The 22,233-nt window shown below is 35.4% G+C and overlaps 2 protein-coding genes across 5 annotated transcripts in view; one reads left to right on the forward strand and one right to left on the reverse strand.

Annotated features, from left to right (window-relative positions):
• Positions 1–3,222: 3,222 nt before the first annotated feature.
• OSGEPL1 (O-sialoglycoprotein endopeptidase like 1) lies at positions 3,223–18,611 on the forward strand. Of its 4 annotated transcripts, none has more exons than XM_036023184.1 (8): positions 3,223–3,316; positions 4,491–4,731; positions 8,994–9,381; positions 10,139–10,567; positions 11,343–11,473; positions 11,588–11,659; positions 13,274–13,378; positions 17,321–18,611. In XM_036023184.1, exons 2-7 carry the CDS (start codon positions 4,511–4,513, stop codon positions 13,350–13,352), a joined length of 1,320 nt encoding a protein of 439 aa, XP_035879077.1. In that variant the 5' UTR covers positions 3,223–3,316; positions 4,491–4,510; the 3' UTR covers positions 13,353–13,378; positions 17,321–18,611. The 4 variants fall into 4 exon arrangements, with proteins under 4 accessions (XP_035879077.1, XP_035879078.1, XP_028366511.1 ...); XM_028510710.2 differs by lacking the exon at positions 17,321–18,611 and having other exon boundaries at positions 3,225–3,316; positions 10,139–10,343; positions 10,419–10,567; positions 13,274–16,031; XM_036023185.1 differs by lacking the exons at positions 11,588–11,659; positions 17,321–18,611 and having other exon boundaries at positions 3,224–3,316; positions 10,139–10,343; positions 10,419–10,567; positions 13,274–16,031.
• The window catches only part of ANKAR (ankyrin and armadillo repeat containing), a 64,495-nt gene continuing 58,719 nt past the window's right edge, over positions 16,458–22,233 (reverse strand). The window contains exons 22-24 of the mRNA XM_028510684.2: positions 21,096–21,292; positions 17,954–18,000; positions 16,458–16,714 (exon numbers count right to left, since the gene is read on the reverse strand). Coding sequence (XP_028366485.1) covers positions 16,467–16,714; positions 17,954–18,000; positions 21,096–21,292 — 492 coding nt within the window. The 3' untranslated portion in view covers positions 16,458–16,466. The remainder of the gene's footprint in view (positions 16,715–17,953; positions 18,001–21,095; positions 21,293–22,233) is intronic.

A 22,233-nucleotide genomic window follows, 5' to 3' on the forward strand; every position in this document is an offset into this window, starting at 1 on the left:
ATAAGGTCATCTGAGTATGTCAATTCCTCAGAAAATTAAACAGAATCACCCCATGATCCAGCAATTCCACTTCTGGGTATATACCCACAAGTGAAAGCAGGGATTTAAAAAGATACTTGTACAACCCATGTTTATAGCATTATTCACAGTAGTTAGAAGGTGGAAGCAACCCAGGCATCTATAGAAAGATGAATGAATAAACAAATGAGGTATATAAACACAATAGAAAGTTATTCACCTTTAAAGGGAAGGAAATTCTGACACATACTACAACATTGGATGAACCTTGATGTCACTGCTAAGTGAAATAAGCCAGTCACAAAAGGACACATACTGTGTGATCCTGCTTACCTGAAATACCTACCATGGTCTAAGTCATAAAGACAGACAGAATGGTGGTTGCCTTAGGCAGGGGCAGGGGAGGGAAATGGGGAATTAGTGTTTAATGGATACAGAGTTAGGGAAGATGAAAAAGTTTCGGAGATGGGTGGTAATATGGTAGTGATGGTTGCACAATATAAATGTACTTAATACCATTGAACTGTACGCCTAAAAATGGTTAAAATCATCTAGGTAAATTTATAAAATAAGCATAATGGCTTAGCAAACAAAATAAAAAGGAAAATACCTTCCAAAGGTGAGACCTGATTGACAGTGTTACCACTAATGAAAGAATGTTTCATATCAAAAGAGATATTTGTTAGCAAAGAAACTTAAAGAGGAGATAGGCAAATGGCGGTATTTTTAGCACAATCCAACCTGTGATGAAGGTAACAGAAGTATGTGACTCAAGTGGGAAGGGGTGCCTCAGGCTGAAAACTAGCCATTAAAAGCACCAAACTCATTTATTTCTATTGCTTCCATTGAAATTTGGTCAATGCAGAAAAAGTGTGAGGACCAGCAAGTTCAACTATTATTAACTCCGTCGTTGCGTTTCTCATAAATTAATACATTAGTATAATGGTTTTTACATAGTTTATTAGCAAATTGAATGTGTGACTAAGTATTCCACAGTGCAGACACTACTGATAAACCAATTTCAAGCCTAGAAAAGAATCAGATGTTGAAACCCAGCAATCACACCAAGGTCCTGCTGGGCAAGCTATACCACCTTCCCCAAGCAACTTTCTCAATGCACACTTTCCATAATGCTGTATTGCCATTACCTGTTACTAGCCTTGGTTAAATGAAGTAGAGAATGGATATTTTATCTCTAACAACTAATAAAGTTCCTAGCCTAAAGGAAAGAATCCAATACATATATGATGAAGTCCAATTTAGTGAGACATAATTAGAGAACAAGTATTGTAAAGATTCTTCTGTAAATTTCCTCTAAAGTTTACAAATGGAAAGCTAGACAATAGCAGAGACAAAATATGCATATTTAGATTTATTTGGAACTCTTAATTCAAGCTGAAGTTACAGTGGTGAGGTCATATTTCATTGAGAATGCCCATGAGTGCCACTCAAACCACATGCTTTGGTCTGATGAAAGCCAAGACCTGTCTCAGAGAGTACCCTTTCCCCCAATAACTTCTCTAGTTCAGTAAAGAAGATGGAAGATGTACACCTTCACTTGCCAAATATGTGGGACTGGTAAAATGCCATTTCTTTCTATTAACATGCAATCAAAGAAGAATAAAATTCCTTCCTAATGTGTCCTAGAGTTCTGCTGTTTCACATAGTGTAACACTCAGACTCAACATCAGCCAAAGATGCCCAGATTAGGAATCTACCAAAGAGACTAGCACACACAGCAAGGATAACTCTTGACAACACAGGAGAGCATTAGGCCACACCTGCTCAACATAATTCAAATTGCAAGAAAAACAGTGCCAGATGTGAAAGGGTCTGTGTTCAGGCTAGATTCCAGTGCATAATAGAAAACAACTTCTGGCCTATTATACCCAATCAGATAGGATGACTAACTTTTTAACCTTTAGGTCTTAAATTTTTTTTCCTCTTTGGGGTCAACAATACAGCATAGGGAAAATAGGAGTTACTTTATCTTCTACCAATTATGAAAACAGACTCCAGAGGCAGATGGCCTGACTTCTAATCCTAGCTCTGCATTTACTAACTATGACCTGAACATCACCCAAACCAGTTGCCTTGTGTAAAATGAAGACAGTAACTACCTCATGGGAGAGTTAAATAAATTAATCCACAACAGTGCCTGGCACATAGTCACACTTTATTGTTAATTGTGGTTATTATTGCCACAGATAAATGAAAATATTGGAAAACATGAGTTATACATAAATAACTTTCCAAACATTCTGGTAACTGGGAATTTACATATCTGTATCTACCACTAGACTATATCTGTGACTTCCCGATTGTGATTTATTCTTTTTTTTTTTTTTTACCAAGAACTTCACATTGCAAGACACAAGTATATGTACCAGCTGCAGCAACCTTGGGTTTATAAGGTCCTTGCTTAGTAAAACCTTAAAGCTTAGCAGGGAAGAAGAAAGCCTCGGGATAAATCTATTCAAACAAATGTAATAAGCTTACATACCAATCAAAGCAAAAAAAATGAAGGAGGTGCAAGAATATGAAGACATACTATGCTGAAGTTGCGTACACAGTAGGCAAAGACCACATAATGTAATGCGGAGATAGGATATTAATTTTTTTGTAAGTAAATATTCACAACTCCCCTCTTACTCTTCATCACAAAAACGAGCCAGCCCCACATCTTTTACTTCAAGTGAAGTGGGAGTAACGTTTTACTACTTTCCGACCGGAAACGCGTCGGTTCTCTGGGAACCCAGTACAAGTCCTTGCGGCCGCCCTGAGTTTCCATTCTCTCTTAAAATATTAGATATTTCAAGCCACACCGTTCAGTTTGGTGAGAGTTCCTCCAAGATAGAATGACGAACAATCTACCAATCATTTTCTCATAGGGGCGTCCGAATTCCAGCCAATTTTTTTTTTCTTCTAATGCAGCACAGTGTTCAGAACTTAATGGTATGCTGTTAGACAAATCCGTGTTCGGCCTCCGCTAGATCACTCACTAGCCCTCTGACCTTACAGAGAAGTCTTGTTACCTAGAAGCCAGGGAGAAAATGCAGGAGCTCAGGCACAGTGTCTTCGGCAAAGACCAGCTTTACGCTTATATATACGTTGAGTTGAGTTAAGAGTGACGCCCTCTAGGCTAATCACAGCTGGCCTGACAACAGGACGCGACACCATACTGATGACATCATTTCCGGAGCGCCAAGGTCGGGCTTTCTAACGCCTGAGAAAGGGCACTCCACCCGTCGATGCACGGGAACGAAAGGAGCACCAGCTACAGTTGTTCACCCTGCAGGTGGGTGAAAGCTCACCCCCCCCCCCCCGCCCGCCCCGGCTTTTACACGCTTGGGAAGGCGGTTCTAGACCGAGTCCCTCGCCTTCTTACAGCAGATATCGCTGGCCAAATCCCTGGGTTCACATGGGAGCCTTCTTGACCCAGAAGAGAAGTACTTTACTTGGCACGAGCTGCCCTACCTGGATTTAGGGATTGCACATCCAGTTTCTCAGGGTGTGTCTGTCTGAGCAGCACTCCTTTAGCTGCTCTCTGTGTGGTCGATCATATCCAGCCCCTGGATGCCCTCTGCCCCAGTGGAACAATAAAGGTTTCAATATTCATTCCCTCTTTTTTCCATGCTGTCAGTAGTGTAGTAGGGAAAAAGCCCACTTAGTAAACACCCAGAGAGTTTTAGAACAAGTGATTTGGGAGCATGAAACTAGATACTTGGCAGTGTGGAAGTACCAGGGGCCTTTAGTGGACTGCTATTACTTTGGAAAAAACAGGATTTGAGAAGATCTCTGTTGTGATAAAGTTGTGGCAAAAAGGTAGATTTAATTAGAAAACTTGTAATTAATGGATAAAATAGGTAGGAAGTTGCAGTCTTTTTAGTCGACATGTGGTTCATTTAAGATGAGCTGTATGAGAACACTTGTTTCTAAACTAGACCACTAAACCTTATTTTGAGTGTGTTTTGTGTGTACTCTGTTTTCCAATGAAATGATTAAATTTTATTTTGAAGAATGTTTCCTGGAAATGGAATGTATTTATTTTTACTGTTTCATTTTGCTATAATTTTAGCTGTCAAAAAATAAATAGCACTTTCCAAAGGACTATTCCATCATCTATTGTACTGTAACATTAGCTTTTTAATAAAGAATAATGAGTTGTTTCGTAAGAAGAGCATGAAAATAATAGGAATGCAAAAAATTTATATCTCACTTTCCTGTTTTCCCTCTTGAAGACCATTGTATTCATTCATACTATTCTTTATATTATATAAATTATATAATTATATAACAAGTTGTTACAACCTTTAAAGATTTTTGCTGACTTTTACCAAACTGTCCTATAATTTTATAAAACTCTAAATTGAAATATAGACCAAGCTTTCAAAATTTTGCTTAACTAAATGTGCTAGTGGCCCATATCATTTCCAAATAATATTTAGTTTGTTTCTTTAATTCTTTTCCAGGAATTATCTATAGAGTAAGTATGCTAATATTGAATAAGACAGCAGGAGTTTTCTTTAAACCATCAAAAAGGAAAATTTATGAATATTTAAGAAGTTTTAATTTTCATCCTGGAAAAGTATTTCTTCATAAACTAGTATTGGGAATTGAAACCAGTTGTGATGATACAGCAGCTGCTGTGGTGGATGAAACTGGAAATGTTTGGGGAGAAGCAATACATTCCCAAACTGAAGTTCATTTGAAGTAAGTAGACATTATCTTGGTGGTATTCACTTTTTTGGAAAAAAAGTAAAATAATTCTTTTGTATTTATCATATATAAAAGTTAAATTTTAGGAGCTAATTTCTTTTTTGTACAAAAGCTCCTAATAACTTTTTTAAACCTCTCAGCCCTGGCTTTTAAGGCTCTTGATAATAAAGTTCAAACCTTAACTAATCCTGTTGACAAAAAGAAACTAAGCTCATTCCCAGCTCCAGTATTTATCCATGACTTCCCCTCAGTAATGCCCTTCCTCTTTTGTTCACCTGTATGTATCATGTTGTCAACTGCAGTCTTAGGAAAGCCTGACTTCTAGCCTGTGTTTATCACTGAAAACAAAAAATCCTATTCACAATTATATACATAACTCATGTTGGTACTGTAAGAATATTATTGTATTGAAGCACAGAATGGTGCAAGTTTTATAAACTAAGATGTTTCCAGAGCACCAGCAGGCAAGTTACAGAAATAAGTGGGCTGGATACAAAGTGGAAAATATCTGGAGGGAAGTCAGTACTTAGATCCAGCCAATTATTGTCAGGCAGGTATATAGACCCTATATTATTTGGTTATCAGAATTTTCAAGAAAAAATGGAAATTCAGAATGTTACTGTAACATTCTGAATTTATCTCCAGATTTTTAAAATTAGCTAATTCAAAATATGTTGAAGCACTGTACAAATTAAAAATGCCTTGAAGCCCTCAATTTAAAATGGATGAATAGTGAAAAAGGTTGGTATTTTCATATCACAAAACTGTATTTTAATTATGAATTAGGCATTTGGTATTGGCTGCCTTTAGGCAAGTGCTTCATCCTCTCTGATTCTGTTTTACATCCATAAAGTGGGAAGGATGCCTACCATATAGGATTGTGGGAAATATAATAGAAATAATATAGAATATTATAATTAGAAAGAATATAGGTGAAGAGGCAGAATAGGCCTCGAATGGTTACATAATATGTGAAAGGGACTGGCAGGTGTTAGTAAGGCATAGTGAAGTACTAGAAAGTCCTTGCCTTCAAGAAGCTTAACCTGATCTCTAAGATATGATATATAGTTGACCCTTGAACAACACGGGTTTGAACTGCACAGGTCCATTTATGCAAATTTTTTTTTAGTAAATATGTTGGAAAATATTTTTGGATATTTGTGACAATTTGAAAAAAACTTGCAAATGAACCACATAGCTTAGAAATCTTGAACAAACAAGAGAAATGTATGTCATGAATGTATAAAATATATGTAGATACTAGTCTATCATTTACTACCATAAAATATATACAAATCTATTATAAAAACTTAAAATTTATCAAAACTTATTAATATATTTATAGACCATACACAGCACCATTTGCAGTTAGGAGAAATATAAACCAACCAAGATGAAATATTAAATCATAACTGCATAAAATTAACTGGAGTACATACTGCAGTACTGTAATAGTTTTGTAGCCACCACCTGTTGCTATTGCAGTAAGCTCAAGTGTTGTATCTGCTTGAAGTGCCATTTGTCTATAATACCTCTACATAAGCAGTTCATCTCTCCGGTAAATTGGGTATCACGGCAGAAAGTGATCTACTGGGGATTTTTGTATAGTTTTCATTGTGTTTTGTGCAGTACCATAAACCTTGAATAACACCATGGGACCCACATGAAGTGCCACTAGTGATGCTGGAAGTGCTTCAAGCAGAGAAGAGTTATGACATTACAGGAAAAAGTTGGATTGCTTGATATATATCTAGATATGCCTGCCATTTTAAGGTAAATGAATCCAATGTAAGGGCCATTGCTAAAAAAAAAAATCATGAGGCTGTTGCTGCTGCTATGTCAGCAGTTATAAATATTTTGCACTTCTTAGGAAGTACCTATTTATCTCATATTGAAAGTACAGCTTTTATGTGGATGCAGGATTGCTATAAGAAAGGCATACCTATAGAAAAAGTGAAGTCATTACATGACAAAGTAAAATGAAGGTGAAGATCTAAAACTGAAGAATTTAATGCCAGCATTGGATGATTTGATAATTTTAGAAAAAGTTTTGGCTTAAAAAATGTTAGGATGGCAGGTGAAGCAGCTTCTGTTGACCAAGAGGTAGTAGATGAGTTCCCAGATGTTAAGAAAATCATTAAGGAAAAAGTATATCTACCTGAACAGGTTTTTAATGCACACAGAAGTACCCTATTCTGGAAAGACAAAATGCCACAAAGGACATTTATTGTAAGGAAGAGAAGTGAGCACCAGGATTTAAAGCAGAAGGGGATAGGCTTAACTCTATACTGTTTTGTGCGAATACAGTTGGACTTATGGCCAGGACTAACCTTATCTATAAAGCTGCTAATACCTAAGCCTAGAAGGGAAAAGATAACTACTAGCTGCCAGTCTTTTGGTAGTATGACAACAAGAAGGTCTGGATAATGAGGACCCTTTTTCTGGATTGGTTCCATCCATGCTTTGTCCCTGAAGTCAGGAAGTACACTGCCAGTAAGGGACTGTCTCTTAAAGTTCTTTTGATATTAGACAATGTCCCTGACCACCCAGAAAGCTGTGAGTTTAATGCTAAAGGCATCAAAATGGACTTTCTGCCTCCAAACACAGCATCTGTAATTCAGCCTCTAACCCAGGGTGGGGGGTGTGTGGAGGGTGGATCATTAGGACCTTAAAGCCTCGTTACACATGTACCCTATGGAGAGGACTGTATTATGAATATGGTTATAGTACTACATGCCATAAAAATTTTTAACCATTCATTATTGTATAGGCTAGGCTACTGTGATGCAATTATGTCGATTATATTAGACCACCATAAAGCAATCACATTGCTGCTGCTCTGTTATCAGTGCATAAATCATTGTACTCTATAAATGAAATTTTTTCATAGTATCTTTTCATTTTTGATGTCTAGTTTTAGTAATATGTATAAATCTGCAGTGTTTTGTATCATATAAGACTGTTGATGTAGGTGGTGATAGATGATTCATATCTTGTAAACAGGCATAAACTCATGGTATCAAATACTGTACAGTACTACAAATGTAGTTTCTCTTATTATTTTTGATAACACTTTCCTCTCACTAGCTTACTTTAAGTATTTAATACATATACAAAATATGTGTTAATTAACTGTTCATGTTATTAGTAAGGCTGCCAGTAGTAAGATATTAGTAGTAAAGTTTTGGGGGAATCAAAGTTATGCCTAGATTTTTGACTGCATGGAGGCTGGCACCTCTAACCCCTGCATTGTTCAAGGGACAACTATATATTAAGTAAATATATTAAGTAAATATAGTTGTATATTTGCATACAAATACATAGTTGTATAGTTCATTGTATGCTCCTACTGAGGATTTTAACTTCTCTGTAGAGGACTAGCAGATCTTCAACATCAAATGCTTGAAGTTGTTTTCAAGAGTTGAGGTGCATGTCACAGACCCTGTATTTTATTGCTCTGCTTTTCTGTCACATGCTGGCAATATTTTTGCTGGCAACTTTACCTCCTAATTCTTTATTCTTGACATTTGGAGTGATTATCCACTGTCTGTCCTTACATGGACTAAAAATAAAAATTACCAACTCTGAGCACAAACTTTTTTTCAGGATTGCAAGCTGTTCTGCTGTCCTGCTATGACTTCAATGCAGTGTTTAAAAATAAACTTATCTTTCTTTACAAAACTCTTCATGTTTCTGTTAGTATTTCTTTACTCCCAGTCATTCCAGCTCAGTATCTGAATCATCTTTGATGCCTTCGTTTCTTTTCCTCTTATATCCAATTAATTATTACAGTTTTCCAGGCTCCCTCTCCCTTTCTTTTCATTCCCACAATCACCAGATTAAGATGTAATCACCTTACACTTTTGCAATAACTTTAAGTCTTTAAAAGTCTTACTACTGCAGAGATATTAATTTTCCTAACATCCAGTTTTATCCTGTCCTTTCTGTGTTCAAATTTCTTCCTTAAAATGCCTCTCAAGATTATTTTGGTAATTGCTTTCATCAAGAAACAAATCTGTAGGAGTTTTTTTGTGCACAATTTTAAATAAACATTACACCCTTAATCTAGTACTACATCCTGAGTTCTTATAGTGTGCTGCATTCATTATGACACATTTGAAAATACTTGACTTAACTATTAACTAACATTTTTAGCTATGTAATGATTTAAAACATATCTTCAGCTATAATATATAATTTTTCTTCCTATTTTACCATCTTAAAATTATAAAAAGCTTTTTAATAATCTCTTTCAGAACAGGTGGAATTATTCCTCCAGTAGCTCAACAGCTTCACAGAGAAAACATTCAACGAATAGTACAAGAAGCTCTCTCTGTCAGTAAAATCAGTCCAAGTGAACTCTCAGCAATTGCAACTACCATAAAACCAGGACTTGCTTTAAGCTTGGGAGTGGGCTTATCATTTAGCTTACAGCTGGTTGATCAATTAAAAAAGCCCTTTATTCCCATTCATCATATGGAAGCTCATGCACTTACTATTAGGTTGACAAATAAAGTAGAATTTCCTTTTTTAGTTCTTTTGATTTCTGGAGGCCATTGTCTGTTGGCTTTAGTTAGAGGAGTTTCAGATTTTCTGCTTCTTGGAAAGTCTTTGGACATAGCACCGGGTGACATGCTTGACAAGGTAATTAAGAATTAATTTCTCTGTTCTTTTTTAAGGTGTCAGTGTCAGTTAAATAGTAATAGCTGCATTAGTACCATTCATCTAAATATTTCTGAATGATATTATATTAGACTGAAAAATGTATGTGCAGTAAGACAAGAGAAAGGAGTATCTAGTTTACAAAAGATTCTTTAATAGCCGTTCCAAATAAAATGGTAAGAGATTTACATCAACATATAAGAGCTCAAAGAGTTTGCAAATACAGTTAGGTTTTTAATCAGCTAGGATAATGTATGTGCAAGAAAGCATTTTTGTGAAGTCTAAAGTACTATAAAATGTGAAATGTGAGCCAAGATAACATAAGAATATTAAAGATACACGAAATTTTAAGGTTAAATATCACAATTGCTGACACGATCACCAAGCAGGTTTCTTTTTCCTTTGCTTTAGAATCCTGCAGAGCCTAATGCCATACAAAGAAATCCTGCTGCCAACAGTTGAAATGATTGGAATAAATGAGATGTGAAAGCCCATCTCACTTTTGAAGTTCAGCATTAAGGGGTCATTGCTAATTTCAAATCTATTTTCCATACCCAGTAGAAGAGCAAAAGTAGATAAGGAAACAGTGATCAGCCATTATTGATCCAATTGTCAGAAGTAAAAGTAGAGTATGTCTTATCTATCCAGGGTTTTGTGTGTTTTTCATTTCCTTTGCATCTTCGTTTCAATATGTGCAATTTTATGACTCATTACAAAAATTTTTGTTTGTTTTTGATAGGTAGCAAGAAGACTTTCCTTAATAAAACATCCAGAATGCTCCACCATGAGTGGGGGAAAGGCTATAGAACATTTGGCTAAACAAGGAAATAAACTGCATTTTGATTTCAAACCTCCCATGCAACGTGCTAAAAATTGTGATTTTTCTTTTTCTGGACTTCAACATGTTGTAGATAAGACAATAACGCAAAAAGAAAAAGAGGAAGGTACATTTATAATTAGTAAAGTTGGACAGATAAATAATCCTGGGTTTTGCCTAAAAATGCCTGTTTGTTCTGTAGGTATTGAGAAGGGGCAACTTCTGTCTTCAGCAGCCGACATTGCTGCTGCAGTGCAGCACACAACAGCTTGCCACATTGCAAAAAGAACACATCGTGCTATTCTATTTTGCAAGCAGAGAAACTTTTTATCTGAAAGTAATGCAGTATTGGTAAGTTTTCTCATCTCATTATGGAATAGTAACACTTCACTGTAAGATACTTTTCTCCCAAGAGCTTAATTGACCCTGTGCATTGGATGAAAAGGTCTTTAATGCCATACACTAGACCTGACAATATGAGATATGCAGAATAAAGCTAACATCCATTTCTTGTACGTGTGGCAGCTTTATGGGATATGTATAGCCTGTGTGGCAAAACAGTCCAAGCTACATCTTCTCACTAAATTTAAAAAGATGGTTTACAATAAGAAATAAAATGCAGTAACCGGTTTCATTATTTTTAGAAAAATAGATTGATTTCCTTAAAAATTATTTTCCTTTGATGAAATTCTTTTAATGTGCTTAAAGTCTTTAAATAAACTTCTTATTTAACTATATCTTAAACTTAATTGTTTTGAAAAATTATAAAGTGAGACAATATTTAAATGATGGTATATTCATAAAATGGAATATCAAAGATGACAGTGTTTTAAGGATTATGTAATAAAAAGGAAACATACTTGTAAGTAAAAATTTCAGGGTCTAAAGTATTGTGCTATGATTATAATTAGAAAAAGGTTAGAAGGAAATATACAAAAAGTAGTAGTAGTGATTATAGGCTGATAATTTTTGGTGTTTTTTTTATACTCCAAATTTTTATTGTAGAGAGATATCAATTGCTCATCCATCTATCAAAATGTGATCTTTTCATTGTATAATATAGCTAACAGCTTGGCTCATATCCATATGTAATATTTGTTAATTTTGGTCTTCTCAATTACTTCAGGTTGTATCTGGAGGAGTTGCAAGTAACTTATATATCCGAAAAGCTCTGGAAATTGTAACAAATGCAACACAGTGCACCTTACTGTGTCCTCCTCCCAGACTGTGCACTGACAACGGCGTTATGATCGCATGGTAAGCCACAAGGTGTATGTGCTTCCCTCATAATTATGTAAATATTGTCATTTCATCATGTAAATCTTCTTCTTTTAAATTTTGGGCTATTTTGTTTCCATGATTCTTATATAGGAATGGTATTGAAAGATTGCGTGCTGGCTTGGGCATTTTATACGACACAGAAGGCATCCGTTATGAACCGAAGTATGTAGTACAATTCATATCTTTATGCAAGTTGAATTATAAAAGTCAAAGCCTGGGGTGAAGGGTTTGCAGGAACAATTATAAAGGACATATGGACAATAACAAGGTGGGGGTGGAAACAGGGGAGGGAGGTAGAGAGGGCTGGGGTGTTGGGCTGGGGTGGGGGAAACTGCTCGAATAACAATAAAAATTAATTAATTAAAAAAGAGTCGAAGCCTCAATGTTGCCTTTATATTTGAGGTTTTCACTGACATTCTAGTAACATTAATCTAGTGACATTAATTTATTTCATGAACCTAGGAGATAGATACCTTATAAGAAATATGTTTGCTGCAATTTCAAGTTATAAAAAATTTGACAAATCTTAAGTTAGAAACATTATAAGGCACGAATTATAAAATGATTTTTTTTACTTGGAACCAGAATGGAAACCCTATCTATAGCCTGACTTTTGCAGTGTCAAGACCGCCTCAGAACCAGCTAGTTTGCTGGGAAACAAGGAATATGTGCAAAAAGCATTTGGGTGTGAGACTGGGCTGTGAATATACCCTTCTTTGTGCAGCTGAGTAATGGCCAAAGACAGGTGTTTTCTGGAAGTCTTAGTTTACTCCCTAATCAAAGTTCCAAAGAATAGCACAGTTATTCAGTTTGTTATCAAGTTCTGGTCTAAGTTAATTCAAGAATAGTAAAAATAGTGAAGGATGATTATGTTTCATAGTCTAACATAATTCTGTTTTAAACATTGGTTCATCTGATGTTTTACAACTTTTTAGCATTATAGTCCATCACTGTAGCTACATGAACCACAGACTCTTATGGCTGATTGTAACTGAACTGAGTCTAGTTAGTAGTGGCAGAAGAAACCCCTATGTCAATGGCCTGGTCTTTGGTAGAATATATCATCTGATCCAGTGGTGCCTTCTTTGGGCAGTGCAGAGGCTGGAGACAATGGCTTTTTCCAGGTTGGGCAACATAGTGAAAAAGCAGAAATCTGCAGCCAAAATTACTTATTAAGGAAGAACAAAGGAAGAGGGTGGGATCTAAGACCTCTCCTGCCTGTATTGACAAAGGAAGGTGGAAAAGAAGCTAGATTTTGAAACCTCACAGAAGAATCAGTGGAAATCTAGGGAATTTCTAAAGTAGGAGTGGATGTAGTTTTGGCTTTAGCTATATGGTAAATTGTTTTTGCCTTTTTAGCATTATGGAGGATTATAAGACTTTTTAAAAATCTTCCTACTTCATTTTGTTTTTATTTATCTACAGTATTTGAGAGCCACAGAATTATTTCTTTCGAAACATCTCAATCCCCAAAGTCACACTGAGTTGTATATATTAAATATGTATAACTTTTTACATGTCAAATATACCTCAAAGTAGTTTAAAAAATCTCCAAATTTAGATTTCTTATTAGTGAAACTGGCCTTTCTTCATCCATTCTTCTGGTTTGAAGTCCTGTTGTACTTACATGTATTCAAGAATTATCACTACACACAACTAACTATAAATTAGATACACACATTGTTTGTTAAGAATTCTAAGCAAATAGTCTGCAAACTAGTGCCAGATCAGGAAGCAAATATTTGAAATAATGTGATTGGTCTGATTATCGTGCAGATGTCCTCTAGGAGTAGATATATCGAAAGAAGTTGGAGAAGCTGCCATAAAAGTACCACCATTGAAAATGAAGATTTGATTTTTGCTTTTCAAAAATCCCTGAAGGTAGTATTTCAGCAGTTTTAATTTTTTTGTATATCAGATTGTAGAAGATATATAATATGTTGATGAACACTTTCTTTTGTTACTCCTCTTATATTTGATGCTTAACCTGTTCTTCTGAGAGCCTGCAATAATATGTTATTGTCTTACAAGAGAATATAAATTTTTAAATCAAAAACCAAAGTAAAACATCTTCTGGGGGAAAGGATGTACTACTATTGGCAGATAGAAAAAACAAACCTGTAGGAAGAAATACAGTGACTCTGCTAAATTCTGGCCCCATGTCATACAGGCCGAGATTGTCTTCCCCTTTTTCCTATCAGAGTAGTAGAAGCTATTTCTTTGGCTTCTGCTGAAAATTAGCCTGACTTTTCCATTGAGAGAACAGTGTTGGAAAAGGAGCCAGGTCAAAGTTGTGTCAAGTTGTAGAATTCCAAATCAAGACAAAAGGTGACATTTAACAGAATGTATGTTATAAATTATAAAAAATTTAAAAAATATGTTACATAGGTATGTTCTCTGGAGCAAATGGAATGTCTATACATTTCTTAAAACCCACCTGGGATTTTAAGAATAAGAAATGTGACATGCAAGTAATTTCTCATCGTGTATTGTACTTTTTAGTTGATCACATATATTCATTATTTTAGTATATTCATTATGTTATTTAATTGATGCAAATAGATGAGATGAAAAGGGTTTTGTTTTGTTTTTAGATAATTTCCCAGAATCTGAAACTTTGTACTGCAGATATCATAGTAGTTTATCACTTTTTTCTGCCTGGATTAAAGTAGGTTTGACTCTACGGACAGTGCCACAGACTATATAATGTCCTTTGAGAGGATTTACCAGTAGAGATTTATAGAATGTCATCCACACAGGACAAGCTAACTTTCTAGTCAGTGACTTGCATTATTAAGAAATAGGAGAAAAGGATGCAAATCTATAATGAAAAGATTTCTCATTTTAATCCTGCCTTCAGGTGACTATCTTATGAGAAATTCCTTAAGTTATTTTCTTTAGAATTGTGATCATAGAGTATTGCTTTATGATCATCCAATTTATACTGGAAATAGAAAACATAATTTATATGAAGGAACTTACAGAAACAGCCAATTTATAAAGCTTTGCATTTATTGATGTTGAGGTATAGGTTTGATGGGATTGGTTTACAGATATTAAAAAGAAACAATTAGTGAATTCACATTTTGTATTTGAATTTGTGTTCTGTATAATGTGGATCTTAATTCAAAGAGAAGAAGTGGAGTCCTTTGCTGTGGCTATTAGAATCAGAGTGCATATAAATTACGGAAGAAAATTTACTAAAAATTCTTACCACTATCACATATTATGAAATAGGGATATCTATAAACTAAGTTGTTAAAATTGACCAAAATTTCTCCCCACTATCACAATTATAAAATAGGGATATCTATAATATAAATGGTTAAATTTACTAGCATACATGTCAAATTTGGGTTCATGATTAAGTAAGAGAAACTATAGATAAAGAAAATGAGCAAATTCTGGAAGCATTCATATCTTGAGCCCTTTCAGTACTTAGCCATAGGAAAGAAGGAGAGAAGAAAGAAAGATGGAAAGGAAAAGGAGAAACATCATGCTCTATATTGGCAAGGATATGTACCAAATTTAGCTTATAGTCAGGTATGAAGCAAGCAGTTGCTGAAAAGTTTCTATTTAGAGGCCTTTCTTATCTTACACATAATTTTAAAAAACAAAAGGAAAATGCAATGTAATAAAAATAATCTGTACAGGGAGGAAGGGGCTGTATTTGACAGTAATTTACAGAGAAATACAATAAGTATTAGAAGTAATATGATGGTATGGCTAGGCCAAGGTACTCAGGTAATGTCTATGTTGTTGAAAACAAAGAAATGCTGATCCTTATCTGGAAATACTCTTAAAATATAGTTACAAAGCTAAAGTTTGCTATCTAAAATAAAGGCTTTTTAAAAAGTCTACATAGGCTTAATATTTCCTTTGATATTCTTATTTTTAATGGTACTAAATAAATGACATAGTTTCTTATCATTTGAATTATTTATCCCTTTCTAGTATAAAATAAGCCATTCCCCCACCACAATTCCTGTATTTTAGTCCATCCACCAGAAAGCTGTGACTCAAAGCAAGTAAGAGAAAATAGAATTGTATTTGAGGATTAAAGAGGTCTCGTATTGTGCAGTGGTTAAGAGCACATGCTTTGGACTCTGGCACATGGAAAAGTCTAAGTACATGTAGCTGCTGTCATCACCATCATTACTGTTGTGTTAAGGCATGTTGGGGAAAATAACCGTTCATTAATAGATATGTTCAGTGCAGCCCAGGAAGACGTATGAAGACACTGAGCAAAGTGGATAGAGAAAAAGGGGGCCTTTAAAGGATACAGTGAAGCCCAACTTGCTTTCGTGTCACATCTATGTGCTGCTGTAAAATGGGAGAAGCAGACATACAACAAAACTACTACCTGCTGCAAACAGTTCTCTCTGGGCAGAGACACCATGTAATTCTAAGCACAGAGAATATCACCCTTTCCAGCTGTAAACCAGAGGTTCTCAATAAGTATGGAGAGTGGTCAGTGCTGTTTGCCACATTTTTAGCCATACTTTTGTACATGATGGTCAATGAGTTCAGATTTTTTTAAAAATAAAATGTCTTAAAGGTATACATTTAGAAGCCTCATGAATTTGTGGAATTTATCATTAAATATCTTAAGGTATTTCAGTGAGTGTTAATGTGGGCTACTTTGAATCAGGCCTCTTTAGCACAGCATACCAATTAAAAACCATTTATAACACTTCATACAAATACTAAGTATGCCACTTGTGTCAGTTCCTATATTTTAATAGTTTTAACTTCAGGCATTCTATTTCAGAAAATTGTACCTATTTTTTGAAACTATAACTCTGCCTAAGTTTAATTTCCCTTAGTAGACATGCTAAGGGAAATCTGTTAAATATCAGTATCAAGAACTTCCATTAAAAAAAGATTACTTAATTATGTAATATGTATTTTACCACAATTAAAAATTAAAAAGATTTCTCAGGAATCCTTTCACGCTAAAATGCTTTTATTAGCCTTCTGTAGTTTCCAAATCATCTTTCTGTACATGTTTTCCAAGTTCGTTCAAAAATACTATTCTTGGTCTTGATACTTTTATGATATCTGATGAAGTTGCAGATGAAAAAGAAAAAATATTATGAGAAACAGTGGTCTTTTTTGCTGCTTTGAAGAGTCCCATGAAGTTAGTTACAGGAGGCAATAAAGTCAAAGAATCTCTTGGTTGAATTTTAGGTTTTAATTTTCTTCTGTGCCGTTTCCCTAAAAATTAAACAGCCACAATTAAATGTCTCTTTCTTAAGCCTAAGAACCCAGGTATGGTCTTATTACCTTTAGTTCCACATAGTTCTGTTTTCTTTACATCAGTAAAGCATACTAAGAGAATAGATCAGTAGCTTCCAGACTCTTAGATGTCAGAGTGCAGAAATCTTTGGGGACGAAACATATGGTTGCCAACTTTTTATTGTGCCAATTTGGCACTTTATAAAAGAAAAAATGCTCATTACTTTAATTATTATTTTGTAAAAGAAGATATTTTAACACCAAAAAAGTATGAAAGGCATTATTTCAAAGTAACAGACTTTAGCAGAAACTTGCTACCTTGTCTTTATTTTGTCTTACTTCCACAAACCTGTGAAAACTTCTTCAGACCATGACTGGTACAGATTGTTATTTAGAAATCAGTATTAAAGTGAAGGAAGAATAAGACTAACTAAAGAAGCTGTACACAAAAATAGACATTCTTATGCCCAGGACATTCAGAAATAGAGCCTCCCATATATACATATGTAACTTCCCTCAAATACTCCCTGAAAAATGAAATTTTTTTCTTCTTTTGTTCTCTCTCCCTAATTTCTCTCTTTCCAGTTGTAACTAAAGCAAACTGACTTCTGAATGATTCCATGCTTGCTTTTGACTTGAGGACAATATGCCAAGTAAGACTGAATTTGGTCCTACATTAAACACCTGTGAACAAGCACTAAGCATGTATGTGAAATCAGTGAGTAATTTGTTTTTCCTATCACATGTCTGATAGGCATTGATGGGTAACAGTAGAAGATCTGGACTTTGATCTTGCAGGCCTAGACTGCTCAGTCGTCATCTGCCAACTATGTAGAAAACCATACAGAGTATCAATAGAAAAAAATGTGGTCTCTTCCCTAAGAATTCATTAGACAAGTTGTACATGGAACAAAACAATAGCAAGGTCATAATTTAAGTCATACTTACATGTTTTCCAGTAATGACTTATTACTGTGTGTGGCTTGTGAGAAAAAGCAAAGAAAGATGAATTTCTGTCAAGTGATGTTAGTAGGAAAGGCCTTAAAAGAAATATTTAACATTGGTTTGTAAATGGGAAGACACTTTAGTTATATAGAATTACAAAACCCAAAGGTCACAGGTAAACGTCTGGTAATCTCTACATTTTGAATTTTTATAAACAGAAAACAGAGTGTCAGGGCTAGAATGTATCTCAGAGATAAAAGAAAAATCAATTACCTTTTTTAAAGACAGGAATTATGGATGGTCCTCCATTTTTCTCCAGGCTAAAAGGAAAACATGTTTATCAAACTATAAATATATAAATACTTTGTATATCTACGTACCATGTTCAGTGCCTAATGATCTAATTTATACATGTTACCTGTAGGTATTTTATATTCATGTACTCATTTATACACTTAATCGTTCAGAACATTTGAAACATTAAATCTACTTAAAGTGATCAGGGAAAGCTTCATGGAAGGAAAAACACTTCATCTGGGTTTTGAAGAAAATAGGTCTGCAAACAGATGAGGTGGGGGACAGGTGTCCAAGATCAAGGAAATAGGGCATGAAAGATTATAGTACTATAAAACAGCAGGGCGTGTTCCAAGGGCACTTAGTTGTCTGGTGCAGTCGGACTTAAAGGTATCTGGACACCTGATAGGAGATGAGGTTGGAGAGTACAGATCAGGTCATTTTATGTATTAAGAATATGAGAAATCCCAAGCATTATTTACTCTACTTTGAATTCTTGTGAAGTTTCATGGCTGAGAACTCCCACAGGATTACCTTCCACAAACTTCTCTTGCAAACACCATCTCCCAGAAGGTACCAGCCAGGAATACAAGAGTTCTTTCAGTTCACAGGCTGGCACTCAATCTGCTGAGCCACACCAGGCAGGGCAAAAAAACAACTGTGGGACATTTACACAATGGAATACTACTTGACCATAAAAAAGAAGAAAAATTTTTACCCTTTGCCACAGCATGGATGGACCTGGAGAACATTATGCTAAGTGAAATAAGCCGGTGAGAGAAAGACAAATAAATACCATATGATTTCTTCATACGTGAAATCTAATGAACAAACTGAACTAATAAGGAAAACAGAGATAGACTCATAGATGGAGAGCACATGACAGCTAGTGAATGGGGGGCGGTGAGGGGATGGAGGGATTGAGCAAAAAGGACAAAGGACTCATGGACAACAGTGTGGTGGTTGCTGGGGGTGGGGGAGGTGGGTATGAGGGGACTAAAGGGTAATGGAAAACATAAAAATTAAATTATTAATATTTGAAAATATATATTTGAACTGACTTTAAGAATAACTTCATGTTGCAATAAAAAGTTGTTTGTACTTATAAAATAATGTGAAAAAATTTAAACTTCATTTTCAAAGTAATGGGGTACCTAGGAAGTGTTTCAAGTCAAAGAATAATAAGTCAAATGTGCCTAAGTCAATGTGTATGTGTGTTTGGAAGGGGGGGGTGTTTGTGGCTTTAAAAGAAGTATTATTTTAATCATCATCCTGTACCTTTAACATACAAATACAGTATTGTATGCAAAAAATCCCCTGGTAATAAAGGTTTTGATTAAAGTACTAAATAGTTATCACAAATACATTTCTTCTGGTTAATTAGATGAGAAACATTTGCTCTTTTCAACCTCAATGAAGCAACTTCATGCCAGTAGGCTTAACATGAAACTAGCTAGTGTTGGTCTCATATTATTTTCATGCAGGGTCAGTTAACACCAGTGAAATATGTCTCTACAAGTACTTCAAAACTTACACATTCAGGGACTCTTCTAATAATTCCATTCTTGGATGGGAGTATAGAAATAAGAGTAGTGGTATACACTAAAAAAAATGCTATTATGATCCCAATCACAATCAATCTACTTTCTCTTTCCAGTAGTGGTATCAAGGAATATTTTGTGAAAGGTTATGCTTATTCATCCCAAGCTTGCAAACTTATTTTAGTAATCTTTTAATGCGTTTCCCATAGTTTCATTTAAACCAAACTCCTTTATAGGAGTGTTATAAAAATTACAGGGAACTGTCCATATAAGTGCTCTAAGGAGTGTGCGTAGCACTATTTGTTATGAGAGTAATTGTTATTTGCTCACCACTTCTACCTCACTGGGTAACCATTCCTGTAAGTTTACTAATTGCTAGTCACTGCTTATTTATAATCCTGCAAGTGGAGTATTTGCAACTAGAGGGAATGCATTCACCTCCGTCATTGCAGATTTGTATAGTTACAACAGTTTTCCAGCAGATGGCAGTAAAGTGTCCTGAGAAGGGATATTTTTTCTACTTCCCCAAAAAGTTGCCTTGTGGGCTAGCTGTGGGAGTGACTGTTAAATAATACTTCCATTACTTATCCTAAACTAATTTTTTCAACCAGCAAAAATTACTTTTTGATGCTGTTAATCACAGCAATTGCAATTTAGTTTCCCTGGCTTTTTTTTTTTTTTTTAAAAATGAGGTAATAACCATGGCTGGTGTGGCTTAGTGGATTGAGCTCTAGTTTGTGAACCAAAAGGCCCCCAGTTCTACTCCCAGTCCAGGCACATGCCTGGGTTGCAAGCCAGGTCCCCAGTTGGGGGCATGCAAGAGGCAGCTGATCGATGTATCTCTCACACATTGATGTTTCTCCCCCTCTCTTTCTCCCTCCCTTCCCCTCTCTAAAAGAATATAAATAAAATCTTTTTAAAAAATTAAGGAACAAGTTTTAGGTTTTAAGTTTTTCAAAGAATTCAAATTAAAGTGACTTTGAAGATGTACTCATTTTTCTCTGTACTTAAAATTTATTTTTAGAACCATGATATTGTATCTTATTCTGTTATTATAAAGTTAATAGTACATCTTGAGTAGATCTGTTTCCTATGTGTAAATAGTACTATTTGCAGAGAAGACTTATAATTCAGCTACATTTACAGAAGGAAATATGTGAATAAATGTCTGGCAAACTTTGGCATAACTCCAACCACTAGTTCTGATTTGACCACGCTTTGCATCAAGTCCCAAAGTCCCATTTGATGCCAAGGTCATGGTGGTGGTGGTCCTGGTTGGCTCAGAACTCTCACAGATGAGGAGGCAACCAGGCTCCGCAAAACTTCTGAAATGTGAATAATCCTTGTCAGACAGGATCCCCAAGATCTGGTTGTATTCTTGTTTGCACTCACACTCCTGTTCATAAGTTGGAATTAAAACACGCTTTGGCAATGGACATTTAAAGTGAAGTTTATCCTTTGGTATAAAAGGCATATATTCCTGTCAAGAATAGTTCCCCTTGTTTGATGTTTCTTAAACTTCGTTAAAATTTCCTCTATCAATAATTTCACTACTGCAACTTCAAATATAAGCACAATACCTTAAGGAAGGAAGTCCCACTTTTTGTTGTATTTGAAATTCCTTCAAAAAGGCTGGGTTAATACTTGCATCTCTGCTGATATTATTTGTTATACGAAGGAACTGGTTAGGCTTATTCCTGCATTCCATTAATAGGATGCGGAAAGCATTTGCATTGTAAGTTAAGTAGCCAAGAGCGCAGGAGCAAGCTGTGCGAACCTACATGAAGAAGAAACAATTCCTTAACCATTGAGCTTTATTCTTAAAATATGTAACCCAGTGCTCTCATTACGTTTTTCATAGGGAAGTTCCTGCAGCTATGTATAGCAAATATGTAGGTCAACCTATGGCAACCACAGTCATGTTTTTAGAGAGGATGTCAACTGTCATTAGTTTCTACTAGTTATTCTCAGTCCTCTCATTTTAGGATCACCAGAAGTTTTCCTTGTTGTTTAAGTGCACCAACTGAATGAGACTCTTGGGGCAGAATCTGGCCATATATATTGTTTTTAAAGTGCCACAGGAGATTATAACTAATGTACAGCCAGAATAAGAACTATTGAGTTTGAACCAAGCCAGTGGATCTCAGTTTTGATTGTGAATTGCAGTCCCCTGGATAGCTATGAAAGTTACTCATGCCTAGGGTTCACCCCCTAAAAACTATGATTTTATTATTTTGGGTGTGGCCTAGATATCACAGTTTTTCCAAACTGCTCAGGTGATTGTAATAGGAAACCACTGAGGAAAGCAACTAAATTTTCCACTAGCAAAAACAAACAAGAACAAGCATCAGGCCATAGGGCTCCAGGAAAAGTCCTTTCTTTTCTGGAAGGAAATGATACCCTCTGTCTGTGACCTTGAATTAATTAGGTTATTCATATGATTGATTAAAGTATATTCGTAGGCAGTTGTTAGGGAAATCTGTTAGTTGGCATAAGCAATGTGGCCCATTCACAGTGCCAGAAGCTTGACACTTTGGTTTTTACACTGGCATCTGACTGCTGTGCGTCTCCATATATCTCCCACACCTTGAACAGTGGTCCTCAGTGTATGGTCCCTGGAACAACAGCTCCAGTTTCCAGGAACTTGTTAGAAATGCACATTCTAGGTCCTACACCTGATGTATTGGATCAGAAACTCTTGGAATGGAGCCCAGCATC

The sequence above is a fragment of the Phyllostomus discolor genome, chromosome 4 (genome assembly GCF_004126475.2).
Source record: "Phyllostomus discolor isolate MPI-MPIP mPhyDis1 chromosome 4, mPhyDis1.pri.v3, whole genome shotgun sequence".
Lineage (NCBI taxonomy): Eukaryota > Metazoa > Chordata > Mammalia > Chiroptera > Phyllostomidae > Phyllostomus > Phyllostomus discolor.